The 19945-nt window shown below is 35.0% G+C and overlaps 1 protein-coding gene across 2 annotated transcripts; it reads right to left on the bottom strand.

The window, feature by feature from the left end:
- Window positions 1-293: 293 nt before the first annotated feature.
- Window positions 294-16845, bottom strand: LOC132306365 (indole-3-acetaldehyde oxidase-like). Of its 2 annotated transcripts, none has more exons than XM_059803731.1 (10): window positions 16466-16845; window positions 14053-15699; window positions 13660-13919; window positions 13319-13528; window positions 12920-13138; window positions 10509-11474; window positions 7505-7600; window positions 7246-7344; window positions 6771-6960; window positions 294-820 (listed from the first exon to the last, which is right to left on the bottom strand). In XM_059803731.1, the coding sequence occupies exons 1-10, from the start codon at window positions 16629-16631 to the stop codon at window positions 603-605; spliced, it is 4071 nt and encodes a 1356-aa protein (XP_059659714.1). In that variant the 5' UTR covers window positions 16632-16845; the 3' UTR covers window positions 294-602. The 2 variants fall into 2 exon arrangements, with proteins under 2 accessions (XP_059659714.1, XP_059659715.1); XM_059803732.1 differs by lacking the exon at window positions 16466-16845 and having other exon boundaries at window positions 14053-15122; window positions 15239-15318.
- Window positions 16846-19945: the final 3100 nt, after the last annotated feature.

Here is a 19945-nt window from a genome sequence, read left to right on the forward strand (position 1 = left end):
GAGCAAAATAATAATAATAATAACAAAAATAAAAAATTTTAAATTAATGATTAGGAAGCTAAAGGTCCAAATTGCGGAAGAAACAAACCAACAACCCACACGCCAAGAGAAGTATCAAAATGACCATAACCATAAGACATCAATGACCCCATTATTGGAAGAGATCAATATAATCACAATTAGCCTTTCAATTTGAAATTGGAATTTGTGAAATTTGAAAAAAATAATTAAAAAAATTGAACCAAAATTTTTTAAAATTTCACAAATTATAATTTCAAGACTCCAATTCCATGTAACCGAACACACCGTAATCACTATCATTACAATTTTGTGATGTATTTTATGAAATAATTAACATAAACATTATGGTTTAAAAAAATATATAAAAGGGATCATTTCCTGCTCAACAGATTACTCAAATATAAACTGTGCAGAGTCTAAAATTTATATTTATATATATTCCTTAGGTAATCACTCTATTAATATAATTTTATGATTTATTTTATGAAAAAATGAACATAACCATTATGGTTGCACGAAAAACGGACATTTCCCTAATCAACAGATTACTCAAATACAAAAGCAGCTAATGGTTTCATCAGCTAGATAGCAAGCAAGCTCTGCAAGTACCTCTCTACACTGTCAAGTCCACATAACTCCTTCACAACCGGCATGGTAGCAGGGACCTCCAACTGGAATGGTGGTGAATCAGATGCGTCTAGCTTGCTCCACGAAAGAAGTTGTTTTCTGGCTTCTTTGATGGCTGCTCTTGCAGCACAGTGAACTGAAACTGCCAATAGTAATGGTGGCTCGCCAGAAGCTGCACAATACAGATTCAATTCAACTCATTAATCGATTAAAATACAATCTTCCCATTCAATGTGGTGAAGTATGTAACCGTGCCTGAGCACATGACAGGCTTGCACACGCATGCAAGAGAGAAAAGAGAGCTAGCTAACCAACGGGCTAGTGGCCTAGCGGTATCTGCCTCTTACCTCCCAAAGGGAGGTCAGGTGTTCAAGTCTCACAAGAGATGTGTGTGTGTGAGTACCGTGCCTGAGCACATGACAGGCTTCCACACGCATGCAAGAGAGAAAAGAGAGCTAGCTAACCAACGGGCTAATGGTCTAGCGGTATCGGCTTCTTATCTCCCAAAAAGAGGTCAGGGGTTCAAGTCTCACAAGAGACGTGTGTGTGAGTACCAATTAGGAAAAAAAAATAAAAATAAAAAATAAATAAATAAATAAATAAAGAGAGAGAGAGCTAGCTAGGGATCGATTTAAACGTTTCGTCATTATAACCGTAATTTTTATTTTTTTTCCACATTATAACCATAAATGACCAACCATAACTATTGAAGTTCAGAAATACAAATGCATGTGGTTGCCATTTGCCTCTGTAATTGGGATACCAATAATTCTCAAACTCAAATTGCATATTTCAAGATCCGGAACCTAGATCTCTCCCGTGAGACCCTTCAACTTGCAATGAATGATGAATCCCATCACTGCAGTGTGAAGGATTTCATGACACGGGTTGAATCCATTTTGCATTCTCTCTATCACGGTATCACCTAGTGGCTGCAACAGATTTCTTAAGAAGACCAAATTTTGTGAGATATAACTTGTAATTGGTATTTTCAGTGTCACAACTAGTCTAATCGATGTCGGAAGCGGAATGGCAATGTTGGACAAAGTGCAAGCATAATTCGGTTTGAAGAGAACGTCTTATAGGACGGGTATGTTGAGTGAGTACACTTTATAGAATAATACTTGGTTGGGTCCAACCCAGATTAGATGAACTTCATCCAACCTGCTAATGTGGCCCAATAAATATGCAACAAGTGTTAAAATTAAATTGGGCATTGCCTAACTTTTGCTTTTGGACATGTGTTTTAAATCCTAACTTTTGTTTTTGGAAACTTGTTTTAGATTTATTGGGCCACATTAGCAGGTTGGATGAAGTTTATCCAACCTGGGTTGGACCCAAGTATTGTTCCACTTTATATTTCAAGTTTGGTGGGTTAAAGACTTAGGAATATTGTTTTTTTAAATGAAAAATTCAAAATCTCATAAAGTCGGACCAGTCCAACTATTTCGCAACAGTCCAACTTTCAGTTAATGCATTCTGTAAAGTCGGACCAGTTGCACTATTTCACACCAATTCAACTTTCTCGGTTAATGTAGTTAATGCAGAGAGAAAACTTCTGTAAAGTCAGAACAGTCGCACTATTTCGGATTGGACGCACTTTACAAAATTTAAAAGGAAAGTTCAATTTTTGTAAAATGCAACATTTCCTTTTTTTATTAGATTTTAGGGAGATGTTTTTGCACGAATTAAACTTGTCTTCCAAGTATATCTAGGTCTCTCTAAAAATCTATATAAACTCTCTTTTACTCCTAACATTTTTAGAGTTTTAAGGAACAAATATTCATACAATACTATCAAATCAGATTTTTCTGTGTTTATTTTTCGGTGAGAGCACACACTATTACACTTGACTGATTTAGGGTGATATTCTCTATCTGATCGGAGTTGGAGCATATTGAAGGTTCAAAGGTTCTGTTCAGAAAAGCAAGGTTTTATTTACCTTCACACAATTAAGAATTTAAAGGAAAGGAGGAATTGATCGAGCTACGAAGCGGACAGAGCATTTGCGGAGTGTTCGTATTCTACCAGCAATCCTTCTACAAGAATTAAGGAGTAAGACTGAAGTCTAGTGCATTTGGACGGGAGAGTCGCAAAGCCAGAGGTGTTCAGTAATTAGTTATTGGTAGAGTGGAGTGGGGGTGAGCCTGAGTGAGAGTCCATTATACTTTGTTTCGGAAATAGTGGATCGTTTCGCTCAACGTTGTGTGAGAGTCTCCGAGTTTTTTCACTCAATTGAATGAATTTCTCCAATTAGGGTTTCCAAGCTAAAAATCATGTTGTCGTCTCTCCAAATTTACTTTACTTGTTTTACTTTTCTATTCATATTTTTGTTGTTTTGGACGTGAAATTGTTGATTGTTGTGGGTAATTTAATTAATCACGAAAACAAGCAAATTGACCTATTCACCCCCCCCCCCCCCCCCCCCCCCCCCCCCCAAGTCATTAAAGTATTGTTCCCAACTAAATAAACTAAACAGCTTCTGCACCGCGCTACTCATACTTGGTATCTGAACAGGTTGCTTGACATATTGAGTAGATTATATTTGTTGATTTAGTTGTGATTTTTGCATCATGTCTCTTTTTGAGTCTTTTGTTAATGTTTTGGCTAAATCTTATATTTTTTAATCTGTCATAGGGATGCATGTTGAGTGGTCTAAGTTGAAAAAGAATTTTGAAAATTTGTACGAAAAATTGAAACTTGCGGAACTTGACAGAGATACTTATAAGATAGAAGATCTAGTCACCAGTAAAGATTTAGAAGATCTTGGTCATTGAAAAATTGAATCTACTTGATAAAGTTAAATCTCTGGAAAAGGAATTTGAACATGTTAAAGGTTTTAATAAATCACCTGAGCATAAGATTGATAAACTGAATAGTGATCTTGTTAAAACTAATCAGTCTTTTCAGAAGTTTAATTTTGACACTTGTAAATTTGATAAGTTAAAAGGTGTGGTTAAAGAAATTAGTAATAACAAAGAGTTGGTCTCAACTTCAAAGGTTTTGTGTTTCAAAAATCAAAAGATGTTTTTGCAGAAGTTGAAACCAAACCTTATATTATTACTAGTCCCCCCCTAAACATTTTGGGAGAAAATGGTCACATTAAATTTAAGTGTTAGAAGAGGAAAATTGAACTTGGAAAACAAAGAAAGATTTTTGAAAGTTCAAAAATCTTGCTTAATAAGTTAAAGAACTCGAAATAAAGTAACAAGAATTGAAAGAAAAATTGCATAAGTCTTGCCTTTAATTTTGTGCTTAAATCTCATAAAGCTAAGAAAAAGAAGAACAAGAAGAATAACGAGAGAAAGCCTTTTGAGCCTTATGACACTTTGCTTTAAATAATTAGGAAATCATCAAATAATGAATCTAAAGTTGTTTGGATAAAGAAAGAAAGTTTTAAATGCTTGGCCTCGCACACTACACTTAGAGCACTTGGTACATGTGGTTAGTACTGTGAGATGTAAAATTGTAATTGGCATATTTCAGTAATCAAAACAAGTCCAGATCGAGTTGTAATTTTTCAATATTATTAAGTCTCGGTTTCGAAGCGAAAAATTCAAGTGAAGCTACTCACGACAACTTCAGTTCAATAATGGACAACAATTAATCAAGGTAAGTGTGTGAGGATCACTTAAAGTAGGTTTGAAAGTTGGATTTATATACTTAGGGTTTTCATAAATCCAACCAGTTGCACTAAACTTTTTAACCGGTTGCATTTCCTACGTGAACTCATGAAAAATCCCACTGGTTGCATTGTGAAGTTGAACCGGTTGCATTTCTCTGAACCAAAAAGGAAAGTTTTTGCTTTAACCAACTTTTGTTACTTTTTAATCTGAATTAGAGAGATGTTTTAGCACGAAATTGGAAATATTTTCTAACCCAAAATGGACTCTCTTAATTCTCTATATAAACTCATATTCACACACAATTAAACATGGCTTTTTGGTTACAAAATTCAAAACCCTACATAGCCTCTTTGTGTGAATTTCAGAGTTTATTATTATTATTTTTTTTTTTTTTTTTTTGAGAGCACACACCTATACACTTGAATGGTTTAGGATGTTGTTCATCATTCGATTGGAGATTGCGTGATTGAAGATTCCATTGCTACCGGTCATAAAGCGGAATTTGTCTTCAACTTCTAAAATTCTGAGTTTGAAGAAAAGGAGGAGAAGATGACACTTTGAAGGGATCAAGACATTTGTAGAGTGTTGGTTGATCTACCTGTGATCCTTCTACAGAAATCAAGAGTAAGCCTAAGGTCCAGAGCTATTGAACGAGAGAGTTGAAAAGCCAGGGATGGTCAGCGATTGGTTTTTGGTAGAGCGACAGGGTATGAGCCTGAGTCAGAGTCGACTGTACTTTGCTTCAAACATAGTGGATATTTTTGCTCAAGATGACACAAGTCCTCGAGGTTTTCCCAGCACGATTAGTCTATTATGCGAATTAGGGTTTCCTCGCTAAAAATCCGGTGTCACTTTTAAACTCACTTTTACATTACTTGCACTTTAAGTTATTATATGTGGGTGTTTAATTTATCTTTATTTCGGAAAATTTAAATTAATCAAAAATCGGATAAAATAGCAAGTTGAACATATTCACCCCTCTCTAGGTTGCTTATCCATATTATATTCCACAACCATTCAGCACAATGCAACTCACAAGTACTTTGATAGTGGTGCTCTAGGCATATGCAAGGGATAGAACATTATTTGCCACTTTTAAGGAATTTTTTGGTCATTTTTGGGTTGTTAATCTTAGGCCTGAAACTAAAAAGACTTCATATAAATTATGTATAATAGAAAGCTCATTGTTAGATACTTTAGAATCGTTGAAAGTAAATGGTATATCCTTAGAGAAATGGAGAATTTGGAAAAAAATTGACTAAAGAATTGATGAAGGATACTTTTTGGGGTATTCACAAAATATTCGGACTTATAGGGTTTTTAATCTTCGCACAAATGTTGTTATGGATTTAATTAATGTTGTGTTTGATGATGCAAGGCCTAAGGTAATCTATACTTAACTTGATGAGGAAGAGATCAATGGTGATAATGTAGGGAAAAATGTTGATGAACCTATAGACAAAGAGGTAGAGAGAATAGTTGAGAATGTAGGTGAAGATGTTGTTGATGAATTAGTAGAGAACACTGATGAACCTATAGATATTCTCACCCCACTTCCCAGGTTAATATCTGGGGAACAAAACTCATTTTTTGTTGAGGAGAAACTAATCCAATTCGGAGTTGTTGATGTTATACCAATAGGTGATAGAAGAAATTTTTTTGATTCATTCTGATTAAGCTTCCTTCCAAATAATCTGTAAGTTCTTCTAAAAAATTGGGATAGAAGATCTATATCAGGGTGTTGTACATTTGTGGGAGGAAATTTGGTAACATGGAAGAGTATGAAGCAAAAAGTTGCGGCAAAATCAAGTGCTGAGGCGGAATATATAGCAATTGCTCATTCAGCATGCTAGATGATGTGGGTAAAATCCCTATTACAAGAGATGAGTTTCTCCAATGATAAATCCATGAAAATGATTTGTGATAATCAAGCTGCTATATATATTACTAGTAAACCTGCATTTCATGAAACCACAAAACTTATTAAAGTAGATTGCCATTTTGTGAGAGACCTGGTGACAATTAAAAAGATAGTCACTATAGTTTCAGTCAAGATGTCAACTGGGAGATCGTTTTACTAAGGCATTGGGAAAGGGCACATTTGTTGAACTATGTAACAATATGCTCCAGCTTGAGGAGGAGTATTGCGAATTAGTACAATAATTGAGGGTCCTATTGTAATTATTATCACATTATATAATATACATAATGAAAGCAGGCCCTACACAGAAAGTCTCTCTCCTATTTTTTGTTCTGCTATTCTTTTTCTCCTCTCCTTTGTTTTTTTCTTTCACAATCACAACAATTTCCATTTAGTGATAATTAGATGATTGCACGTCATTTTATTAATTTTTATCCTAAACATATATTTTATTGTTCCATTCAAAAGTTTTAGCCCCACACATTTGATAAGAGAAATCTAGAAGTACCTCATTCATCAAGAAAGATAATTCAAATTATTTTAGATAAAGAACAGAAGCAACTAGAAGAACATACCTTTAGAGGAGAGAATACGTTTTTTGTGATGTCCGCTGTTCAATATCTCAACGTTGAATTGTTTGGGTATGTTGTCGATTGTTGGGATCTTGTACGTCCACGTGCCATCCACAACCACCAATCCATCTGAATTAATGAGGTATTCTTCAAGCATAAAAAATCCAATTCCTTGAACAAAGGCACCCTCAATCTATAAGAAACGATTTTTAGAAGTTATCGAACCTTGTACTGTCAATTGTTTAGGCCAACAAAATAAAGATAAAACAGAATTGAGAAATAATTATAGTTAAGATCATCCTAACCAAATTGCATGGCCATTGAGTATCCATTCTCAAAGATTTAAAAAATTTGCTTACAAAATGTAATCACATGAAATCCGACCACACACATTGAATACAAAAGCTCAGAAACAAACAACCAATGATAAGTAATACAAAAAAAGGAATTGAGGTTGAAATATTATAGTCAGCCTAACCTGTCCTAAATCCACAGCAGGATTCATGCTCTGTCCGCAGTCGTAGATGATATCTGCTTGCAAAATTCTGGTTTCCCCAGTTAGAAGATTTACCTCAACCTGCAATATCCACAGCTCTAGTCTTAGGATTCACATTGTTTAGGATTCATGCTAAACATTGCAATCAAATAGGGCCAGTCCAAGCACATTCAAAGAAATGCTGATTTTGTTCAACAGAAGTACAGAGGTAAGAAAGAAAAGTATAACAGACAAAACTTACCTCACTCACTGCAGCACCATAGTTTAGGTATTGCATGGATGCTAAGTCGGGAACATAGTAAGTACTTTCTGACATGTTCACCGCTTGCAGATGCGACTGCATTTAGAACAAAGAAAAGGGATGACATAGCATGCATCTAATATGTGTACTAACCAGGAGTATCTCTAGAAAAAATGCAACACAATCTCATTCACAGTAATATACAGAACTATTTTATTATCACAATTTCCTACTTAATGTACTTTCAACAAAGCCTTCTCCTAACACATTAAAAGAACAATAAAATTAAAATAAATAACTTCTCTAAACAATTTAGAATCAGCTATAGAAATCTTGTTTTACATTCCCTTTCTATGGACACTGTTACAGAATTTGGTTAGTTCTGCTTATCCTAGCAAAATCTTTGATATGACCATGTCATTTGATTTCATTGGTGTGGTTATTGACTAATTGTTCCTCATTACGACAAAATCCAATTGTTTTCCAATTGACTATCAATGCAATTGATTTTTCTCTCATCTTATTCTCAATTGGTAGACCTCAAACTTCTCATAACGTGATCTTCCTAATATTTTTCTTACTTGCCTTGCCACACATTTTTTCTTAGTATATTCATGTTTATTATTTGGCAAGATAATTAATAAGCTTATTTGTAATATAAATCAAGTGGATCCAAAAATAACAAGAATCATTTCTCAATTTGGAAAAACATATTTTTATTGACACAGTAAAACCTAGACAAATGTTTGCAAGATGCTGCATAAAATAATAATTATCCATTTGAAAGTTCAACAACAATTTAAGTTATAAAGCAATAACTTTACAAATTTGTGCAGAATTTCTTTGTAGTGGTATATAATAGATATATGTGTTAGCATATATGATAGCCACGATTTATGGAATGACTTACCATATTAGCCATTTGATTATGCTATAGAATATGCCATAGAATATGCTATAGAATATGCTGTGATTTGATTTAGATTTGATTTAGTTTCTTTTCTTATAATATGAGAATGTGCTCTTTATATCTATAAATACTAGAGCCGTTAATGAGTGATTTATCATTCAAACCTTTACACAATTATCTCATTTCTCTTCTTTTTATAGTTCTACTTGGTATCAGAGCCAGGGTAGTCCGACCGCAATGAGGGCATTTCGAATTCGGCACCACCCATTCAGGAATGGTCTAAGGTGACATCAGCCATCCAGGAGGTGTCGGGTAAGCAGGGTGGTCCGACCTCAATGAGGGCGTTGCGAATTTGGCACCACCTATTCAAAAATGGTCTGAGGAGACATAGTTGTTTCTTTTTATGGTCTGAGGAGACATTGTTGATTCTTTCATCTACATTGTTTAAACATATGTATTACGGGGAATGGTCTGAGGAGACATTGTTGATTCTTCCATCTACATGTTTTAAACATTTGTATGAAGGAAAATAGTCCGAGGAGACATTGTTGGTTATTTATGGATTAAGGAGACACTAAGGAGACATTGTTAATTGTTTATAGTCTGAGGAGACATGATTGCTTGTTTATAGTCTGAGGAGACATTATTAATTGTTTATGGTCTGAGGAGACATTTTTTATTTCTTGATCGACACTTCATCTGAAAGAAAATCATCACTAGTCAGATTTGCACTCCATTTGTCGCAAGCTCTCAGCAGCTTGCAGACGTTCTTACAAAGGGAGTTGGCAAGATTGTGTTTGAGAATGCATTGTCCAAGTTGGGCGTTTTATATCTCCACACACCAACTTGAGGGGGAGTGTTAGCATATATGATAGCCACGATTTATGGAATGACTTACCATATTAGTAGAGATTTGATTATGCTGTAGAATATGCTATGATTTGATTTAGATTTGATTTAGTTTCCTTTCTTGTAATATGAGAATGTACTCTTTATATCTATAAATACTAGAACTGTGAATGAGTGATTTATCTCATTCAAGCCTTTACACAATTCTCTCATTTCTCTTCTTTTTATATTTCTACTGTATGGAATGTCTAGTATATGTGAGAACTAAATAAAGAATTCTAAAAAAGGCTCCATTAATGGTTTTTTTTTTTATAAGCTAAGTGCTCCATTATGATCAGGTAGCAGACACAATAAAAGCACCAAAAGTGGCCTCGGATTTTAAGGCTTGAATGGTTCTACAGCCATTATGATAGTTTAATTGCCAAGTCCAATCTAATTAGCTGCATTTCAGTACTTGTTTGATTGAGCTGAACTGACCATCCACCTTGATCTCACAGCTCAACGCAAAGTGTTCAAGGAGGATTTATATCCACTACTCCCTCCGTCTCAAATTAAAAGTCCACTTTGGGAATTGTGACTAGACAAAGGGAGCATTTATTAATTTTCCATTTGATATTGCCATCATCATTGGGTACATTTGATATCTTGACATGTCCAACACAAACACCATCTCCATAATCAATAGTTATATCTCATTTCAATCTTCTGAAGATCACAGTCTCAAAAACCTCTTATGCAAATTGGATTTCTGATGCAAATTGGAATACAGAAATCACATCAGTTTCTGTCCCCATATTGTGTACCCTCTAATGAGTGCCTAGGACGCAATTATTTCATTTATATGGCCAAAACATTTTACTTGACTATTGAAGACAAGTATTCCATGTAATAAAAAAAAATGTAGCCATCCTTGGAGACCTTAGCTAAACTGTATGTATGACCAGTCTTACCAAATTGAAAATGAGAGACCGCTTTTGTGACAGTTTATGATGGTTTCAGAAACTTTAAGTTGGAAAAACATTACTGTCTGAAATTAACTAGTTAGTGTACATAAATATTTGCTGACTTGATATAGGACTCTGAAGGAAGTGTCTTAGATAAGGGAGCACTAAATATTTGAGAAAGACAACATGCATCAGCAGAAATAAAGCAAAAGTAGGATAAATTCTTTTTAAGTCTACTAAACCTCAAGAAGCTGAGGAATAAAGACGTGGAGAACAAAATTCCAAAAGTGAAGAGAGCTACCTGGGAAATTAGGGCATCCCATTTAACAGAACCCATCTGCTCCATCAACATTTTCTTAACAGGGATTAGTCTTTCCACCAAAATATTGCAGCAAAGTCTAACTGCTTCACAGCTTGATTCAGATGTTGTGCTCCCAGCAGTAAATCCCCCTTGTATTAAGCTCAAGGTATCTGATTGTATGACCCTTACTTTTTCCAAGAGGTTTTCGGTTCCATCACATTGAACTGAACTGAGAGCAAATGCAGTCATCTGTTTCACCTTCGTCCATATCCCCTGGCCCAGCTCAATCCCTCCAACTTCTACAACAACAGATCCATCTGAAAGAATGCTTACCTTTCCTGGGGTTGGTCTCAATGTCACTTCATGTGTGATAGGAACTCGAGAAATACCCCTTTTCTTCCATTTACTACACATATTAAACTGATTTGTCATTTCAACCCTCCAGTTGAAATTAGAAGATCTGGCTAACTTGTTCCAGATAGAAGGCAAAGTATATTCCAGAGGTTCACCTGCACTACCCTTGTAGAATACATTAAGGCTTTCAAATGTGTGGAGATTCATTTTCCTGACAGAATCCACCTCTATTGAAAGCACAGATGCAACATGTTCTACCACAGACTCAGCAATGAAAGATGCCTGAACCTCTCCAGGGGCCCGCATTGCTGATTTAGTCGAATGGTTGGTCTTGCATATCTTCATATCAAAGGATAAAGCGCCCCAGTCATACTTTTTAAGTGCACCCATCATGTTTAGTGGCAGGATAGGACTTATATCTTCAGACATCCCCGCATTTATTAATATATCAAGGTGTAAGGCTGTGATCTTCCCATTGGATTTGAACCCTACACTGTATGTTATTTTCATGGGATGCCTTCCTCCTGCCATTATCATGTCAGTCTTGCGATTAAGATACATCCGGACAGGGCGGCGCAATCTGTGTGCTGCAAGTGCACATGCTGTAGCAACCTAAAATATCACTAGGTAAGTCCTTGAATCAAAAATGTTTATGAATGAAGGACAGAAACGGGGAATTATTGAACAGTAACCAAAAGAAACAGGTAATGAAATCATCAAAGAGCGCTAGATTAATTCAGATAGTAACAGAGGATACAGTCTTTCTGAAAATAAAATTTGTCTTGGATATCATGTATGTAATTCAGGATCAAAACTGTAATGGTATCAAATAATGCCTTAGAATGAGAAAGTGTACATTTTCTTCATTTCTTTCCATGTTAACAGTCTGAGGCCAGTTTTATTATTTTTATAGAACCTCCAATATTAGACTAAAAAAACATTCCTCCGACAGATAATTTCTTTTTTCTTTGCAACAGTCTGCATTTTCCTAAAAGCATTAAATAAAATATTAAAAAAATGCACACGCATTTTTTTTTTTTTTTTTTTTTTGATAATAACATTTCAAAAATAGTGCTCAAAGGGGAGTGCAGCCCGAGAAAAAACAAAGGAAAGACCAAGGCGGTCTGCTATACGATCACTGAATCTACAAAAGATACTATATCACTGTACCCAAAATAATGAAGTATTGAGAACTTAAGCACCCAAGCTGGAACCTTGTATCCATCAAAGGGGCGCCACCCTCCAAGGAGATCAACATTTGCCAATTTTTCTAATGATACATCAAAAGGTAAGTTTACAATTTACTGCTTATGGTCAAAAAACACTGAATTGAGTTTTGATTTTTATCAGATTATAAAAATACTTTACGTAACTAAGTCGCAAAAAGCCTAGTTGTTATACTTTTACCATGGTAACAACCAATTAAATAATGTGCACAGGTACAATCACATACAAGTGAGCATAGACAGCATAGTAAAAATCACGTGAAATACAAAAAAATACCATGACAGAGTGCCATTTGATTGTAGAGAAGAGAAAACAGAAGTCTATTGAAAGTTTCATGACAGATATTTCTAACACAAATAAGTTGTAAGACCCAACTTATCTTTAAATTTGAATATCATACAACTAGATATACTTGAAAAAAAAAAAATTCTCTTCCCACTTCCAGTGACCAAAGGAGAGAAGGAAAAGTAAAACCAAAATGGAAAACAAAAATAAATCAATTTTTTCTCCAACTGCAGCTTAACTAAGTACATATTGAAGTAAATGAATTGTCTTCACCTTTTTCACTGAATAAGGAAAATCTCTCATTTAAAAATTTACGAAAAGCTTATCATTTTAGGAAGCTGCTGGAAAAAATGTTAATTTCTATGGTACTTTTTGGAAGAGGGAAAAGGAACAAAATAAACCAAAAATTACTCCAGAAGCATGGCACAGGAAAACCTCTCAGAAAGGATTAAGTACTTTCTCTGAAAGGTAAATTGCTAGTGGTTATTTCTAAAAATTAAAAAATAAAAATAAAAAATTTGGTAGTATACAAACGGGATACTCACAGGCATAGCTCTTATTGCCTTGCCACCAAAGCCGCCTCCAACTCTTCGTGTAATCACACGGACATTATGCTCAGGAATCCCAAGACATTTTGCAATTACAGAATGTGCATACTCAGGGCACTGAATAGAACTGTAGACCACCATGCAGTTGTCTTCATCCGGAACAGCAAGGGATGTTTGTGTCTCCATATAGAAATAGTATTGTGACCCAAGTTTGATCTTGATATCAAAAGTCAATAAGGAATGCAATAATAAGCATACGTCTTAAATTAAATTAACGAATGATTCTTTAAAATTTATTAATCAGCGTAGTTGTGTCAACTTTGTAAGGTATCATAGTGAAAAGTTAGTTGTCACAAAGAAGAAGAAAATTTTCAAAAGCAAAATGATCACAAGTACCTCAGCAGAGAGAATCTTGTGATCAGCTTCAGCCATTCCTTTTGAGATATCACCAACCTGTGCTGGATAAAGGAAAGGAGGGACCTCGAAGAAGCTAGATCTCTCAACAGCTTCTTCAACAGTTAAAATTGGTGGTCCTAGATTTTCAAAGTCATAATCAACAATGGCAACATTTGCTGCCATGTCTGCAAGTTTTTGTGTATCAGCAACCTAAAGAAGTTAGTCAGTATATTAGAGAAAAGGAAAAGGAAAATTCATTTACGTGTCCATCGAAAGTATATATTCAGTAAAGAGGACTTAAATCCAAATGCTCGTAGATGAGCAATGAAATAGGGAATTACCACAAAAGCAAGACGCTGGCCAGCACACATGGTTAGATCCTCAGCAAATAATGGTTCCATTCCAAATATAGTCTTAGATCCTACATTCACTCCACCGTTTGGGATATCTCTAAAAGAAATAACAGAATTAACTCCATTCGGCAGTGCCTTAGACTTAAATTTGACATCCTTTACCCGTGCCAGTGGCTTTGTGCTATAAATGAATGCTCCATACAGGCAGTTTGTTGGAGAGGGAATGTCGTCTACATACACAACTTCACCTAGACAATTGGTTCACGAATCACGATACAGAGTAAGATTAGAAGTTTCATTGTTGAGAGATTGCGGATATAAATCAGACAAGATAAAGTAACAAATGTTCTCAATAAAAACACCAAAAGAGACATGACGAACCAGAAGCCTGGTTGGCAGCACCAGATTTTGTAATCGGCTCACCCACTGGATAGTAATCTCTTCTTGATTCAACCTCCTGCTTTGCTGATAACAGCAATCCCGGTTTTTCAATATGGTCAAACTGTTTATATCCATTCACCCAGTCATTTGAACAAGCATCAACCAAAGGGTGAAGGAACTCAAAAAGAAAAGCAACAGCTAAGCTTGACCTATAAGCAGGGCTCGAACAGCCATCTTCAGGTACCACAATGGCCCTAACTATTTTAATTGCTTCATAAAGAACACCAACAGTTAGCATTTTCCCAGCTAAAAATTCCTCAACCTCCCTTCCCCTTATTGCATGTTTCGTCCCATAAGCACCAAAAGCCAACTGAATGCTTTTTAGAGTAATTTCATTGGAAGTTTTACAGTGAGAAACTTCAGCTAAGAAAGCAGCATTTAAGTATGGCAATGCATTTCCAAGGGGTCGTGGTGCAGCACGATAGGTTTCAAACAGCAACTTAGTGTCAGTGTCAGAACAAATGTCTCTAGCAGTTTCCCAACTTGGGATTTCAACACTTAAAAGTACACTTTTGAAATCCAGTGGAGGCCTTTTCAAGAACTCCTCCAGTGTAAGCTTTTCGTGTTTGGAGCCTGTAATTATATTTATCATCGAACCAGCAGCAAGAAGTACTGTCGCAATATCTGATGGAAAATAGTTTCTCTGTGCCATCACCAAATTTCCCCCTATGCTAGCAGAATTTCGGATGAAGCCTGAAGCAACCTTCTCCATGTGCTCAGCAATTTTACTGAACACTACTTCATCTTTTGCATGAGATACACCATCATATACTTCCTTCAAAGCTTGAATAGCTTTAGAGATCGTCACAGTTGCTCCAATTTCAATTCCCATGTCATCCATTCTAATCATTGAGAGTTCAGGGATGTACCTTAGATCAATGTATTTTTCGTAGAATTCCACTTCCTTGTAATAACCTGAACCCGTATTACCAAAAACTAATTTCGTTTGTGTATAATTTTCAGCCTCAAAAAACTCCATCAAGCTTTGAAGCTCTTTAACACTAAGAGGACTGTACCAAGAAAATCTTTCAGAATTCAAAATCATTGTAGACTTAATTTCAGTTTTCAAGAAATCAGGAAAAATAAAACTCTGATCATGTGGTTTATATAAAGGTAGTCTACTTACTTTCACTTCCTTGCTCTCTCCTTTTTTCCAAAAAGAATTGATCCCCAAATCCTCCATATCTACATCAGATGCAAAACTTTTGCAGGCATCGGCAATGGGACGATAGCCAGTACAGCGACAGAGATTTCCTGCAATAGACTTTTCAGCTTCGGAAACTGTCAGCTTGGAGAATCCTGGAGGGGGCTGACTCCGATGTGTTTTTTCGGCATTAAACAGAGCTGAGAACAACGAAACACACATTCCAGGAGTACAAAATCCACATTGAGAAGCATGGAAACCAGCCAACCTTTCGTGAATCGGGTGAAACCCATCTTTACTATTCCCAAGGCCTTCACTTGTTGTAATTGAACACCCAGTTATAGTGCAAAGAAGTGTAAGGCATGAACTCACTGTAAAGCTTTCAATTTGTTCAAGCACAGGGTCATACTTTGACAGTAGAACAACACAAGCACCACAACCACCTGTGAACCCAAAAAAAAAAAGCAAAAGAAATACTGTCAATTTAATGAAAATTCAAAGCATTTGAGTAAGGCATGAATAGACTATACCCTAAATATTGACAAAATCATCAGCAGAACCAAAAGATTTTTCACCAAGTTTCTATTTAATCAATGAGAAATTTGCAGAAAAGAAATGCATATTCAAAATCTGACGTTTTCAATTTGATCTATTTTTCCAAAAATAAAAGAGAGAGAGAGAGAAATTAATCACAAAGTCAGTCAAAATTTAGGCACAACGAAGTAGAGGTTTTTAAGTAGAGGGTTTGTGTTGTCTAAGATCAGCATTCAAAATTTTAATTTCACTTCGTTTCGTACATTTTCTCAGTAACCAAACATTAATGAAATTGAGCATACAGATGCAATAGTCGATAAAAATAAATAAATAAATAAACAAAACATTATTCTAAACAGGAAAATCTATCAGAGTCTAATCAACCCCCGACTACAATACCTTCTTCTAGTAATTTAAAAAATCACCCACAGAAAAAAAAACATTTGTGTCAAAAACCCATTATTCCAAAAAGTGAAAGCAGAAGAAAGAAATGACAATCAACAAATAAAAATTCAAACAATGCAGATAACACATTTTAAGATAGTCAAGTTTCAGAAGAAAAAAACCAGTCAAACCCATCAAGGGAAAATAAACATAGATTGAAATTTCCCACTAATACATCCATATACATATGCATATATGCACTCACATACACACTGATATAGAGAGAGATACCTTCACCGCAACTGAGTTTGACACTCTTGAAACGGGTATGAGAACGCAGGAATTCAAGCACAGTGGTTGAAGGGTTGACGTTGAATAGCTCAAACCTCTCTCCATTGACAGCAAAGAGCAGAGTGTTTCTTGATGGTGGTGGTGGTGGTGTTTCTCTCTCCTCCATATCCAGGACCCAGTCGGTTCAGTAACTGAACTCATTAGCACTGAGCAGAGTAAAAAGCCCAAACGTTGAAAAAACAATACATTTGGGTGGTCAATGTCAGGATGACCCTCTATGAAGTGGGAATAGTTGTCATTTCGACAAGCCAACGCTTATCAATACATTTGGGTGTCAATGCCAGGATGACCCTTTTTTCTCTCTTTTTTTTTTCTATTTTCCTTGGTATGAAAATTGGTGTTTTATGAAGTGGGAGTAGTTGTCATTTCGACAAGCCAACGCTTATCACTACAATTTAGTTTTTTCTTCTTTGGGAGAATCTTGTGACAGACAAATAGTAAGAAAAAGTAAGACTCCATAATAAATAAATAATATATATAAATATATAGTAGTACTTGAATACTCCCAGTCCCACATAAAATTTTTCCTTTTTTGAAATCTGACTTTTTAAAATGTAATTTTTAATATCTTTTTATTATAATTGTAGAAAAATAAATTTTTATATGTATTCTTTTACCGTAGGTTCACATACATTTATAATCCAAGTCACATAATTTTTTTTAGAAGAGCTACATAGCCTACACACTCCCACTATTACTCTCTGCGTACGCTTTTACTCCTGATTCCACTATGTATTATCTAAATTTTTTTGTTTTCATGCTCCCGCTCTCGCACTTGTTGTGTGTGACTTAGTTTATAATTTCTAGATAAGAGGGTAAATTAAGAATATAAAAAAATAGTACATTAAATTTTGAATTGAGATAATTATTTCGGAACAAGCAAAAAATAAAAAAGTGAACATTTATTGTGGAACGAAGAAGGATTAGTTTTAAACTTGAATTTCTAAACAACTCACCTATAAATTTCTTTTGTATATTCATTATAGTTATTAATGTATTTTCTTCTTCTTCTTCTTCTTCTTCTTCTCTCTCTCTCTCTCTCTCTTTGTCAATATTTTTTATAAGTATTTTTTTTTTTTTTTTTTCAATGATGATGATATCAAGCTTATTGAATTACCCCTGTCTGACGAACCCAGAAAATTTTGTGAGTGGGGGCAGCTTTTAATTTGTGGGGGCAAACTTATATAGTATGTCCATTTTTAAAATTTTAATGGGATTTTTTTCATAAATTTTTAAAATTTTAAAGTACAAAATGTAAAAAAATAAAATTCGATGGGGTGAATTGTAATTTAGTGGGGCATTTTCATAAATTCTCAAAAGTTTGAAGTATAAAGTGCAAAAAAATAATAATTCAGTGGGAGCAAAATATAATTTTAGTGGGGGCATTTTCATAAATTCTAAAAAAATTGAGGTATAAAATAAAACTATAAAAAATCCAACGGGGGCATCCGCACCCATTGGTTAGGGATGGCAATTTGACCCGCCCCCGCAGTTACCCACCCGACCCTGCATCGTTTTTGGCAGTTTTGGGGGAGCGTTTTGCTTATTTGGGCCGAGATGGTTTGATATAATAAAAACTTGCGCGGATTTGGTGCGGGGGCGGGGGAAGGTCGCCCCGCACCGTCCCACCCCATTTAGAAAGACAAATTACTTAAGTACCCTTATTTCATTAATATATATATTTCCTACTATGTATTAAGTACCATATATAACAATATTAAAGTAAAAAATAAATTTGATTAAAATGAAATTTGCAATGGTTAAGAATTGAAGATGAGGAGGGAAAAAAAATGAGCAAATCTATTTCTACAATAAATAAATTATGGTCTTAAACGGGGCGGGGCGGGGCGGGTCCCGCGGGGGTAAAAATGTTAAACGGTTATGGGGATGGGGTGGAAAGTACCCCTGTTTTGTGGTTTTGAGCGGAGATGGGGGCCGGATTTTTAAACGGTTGTGGGGGAAGGAAAACCCACCCAAATCTACCCCCGCTGCCATCCCTACCACTGGTCCTATGTTGGGTCCGTGCCGACTCACACATATTCACTCCATCTATCCAACTTTCTAGATGTAACCTGAGGGTCTTGTCATTATGTTATCCTTTATATTATTTCAATGTTCAAAATGCAATTCCAAGTTTTTGGCAATCTTGAGAGGAAGAGCCTGCAACTCACAACAATCTGTCACTGTTGTTATGAGGCTGCTGACACCATTGATCACCTGTTTGTGCTTTGTTCTTAAGCTGGTTCTATTTGGCTGTGAGTGTTTGATGTTTTGCAGTTTGGTCAGCCAAATGTGCAATCCTTGGATCATCTGATGGGCTGGTTCTTACTTCACTCAAGAGGCAGATCTCAGAGATCCAAGTTTTTTCAATGCCTATTTCCTACTGTTTCATGGTCATACATGGAGACCAAGAAATTCTGCACTATATAAGGTGTTGAGGTTGTATTGGACACTCGGATACGGTTAAAAGTGTTTAAAAATTTGAATATTGTATTTTTAAATCGGACTGGCTAGGACACTGTGAGGATGTGTTTTGCTTTCAGGATACCGCGAGATAGTTTTGTAATTATTAGTGTTCTAAAAGAATGGGATTCAATGTAATATGAAGTATGTGTTGGGTTAATTAGAAAGAAAATAAAATTTAAGAAAACAAATATCTAACCCTAAATCTCAAAATTAGAGATTTTATTCATGATTGTACGGATCAAATGAGCAAAAATTAAAAATTATATATATATATATATTAATTATTGTTTTGATTCATTTTGCATTTGTGTTTTATTATTATTTTTTTTTAATTTGTTATATTGCTTACTCTCGTCCATATCCTTGCTTCTTAGGTAATTACCTATTTGTATATTAATTATTATCATTTTAGATTAAATATATTAAATAGAGATTATAATTATTTGGGTGAAATACTCTCACCTTCATGAGATTTATTCAGATATGTCTCAGCTGAAATTATTGTCAAAATAGTCGTAACTTGCCCTGAGATTTTTCAAAATAACCCCTTACACCTCTCGAGGTTTGTCCAAATTTCTCTTACCACCCCTAACATTAATCAAGGAGTATCGGTGACTATTTTGATAATAATCTCAATTGGGAGATATTTGGACAAACCTCAGGGGAGGTAGGATATTTCACCATAATTTTTATACTCAATAATTTGCGAATATTTCATATAAACAATGAGTTGATTTGATTTTAAAAAATCTTGATAAGGCGATTGTGTATGTATTATTGTACAAGAATTTTAGCAAGGATTGAACAATTTATTATGCATGTACCCTTTTTATTATTTTTTCTTTTCTTTTTTTTTCTTTCTTTTTTTCCATTATTGTGTTCGTTGACAATTATGGTGTCAAATCTTAAAATATTTCGTTAATTCATCATTGAGCACGCGTAGTCTTCCTATTC

The sequence above is a fragment of the Cornus florida genome, unplaced genomic scaffold (assembly GCF_030987335.1).
Source record: "Cornus florida cultivar Cherokee Brave unplaced genomic scaffold, ASM3098733v1 CherokeeBrave_3.0.0_Hap2_Chr05, whole genome shotgun sequence".
Lineage (NCBI taxonomy): Eukaryota > Viridiplantae > Streptophyta > Magnoliopsida > Cornales > Cornaceae > Cornus > Cornus florida.

Coding starts and splice junctions, on each gene's coding strand:
- LOC132306365 (XM_059803731.1), bottom strand. CDS start 16,631: ATGGAGGAGAGAGAAACACCACCACCACCACCATCAAGAAACACTCTG. Junction 13,920..14,052: donor TGCTGCCAACCAGGCTTCTG/GTTCGTCATGTC, acceptor CCAATTGTCTAG/GTGAAGTTGTGTATGTAGAC. Junction 11,475..12,919: donor AGGCAATAAGAGCTATGCCT/GTGAGTATCCCG, acceptor GTGATATTTTAG/GTTGCTACAGCATGTGCACT.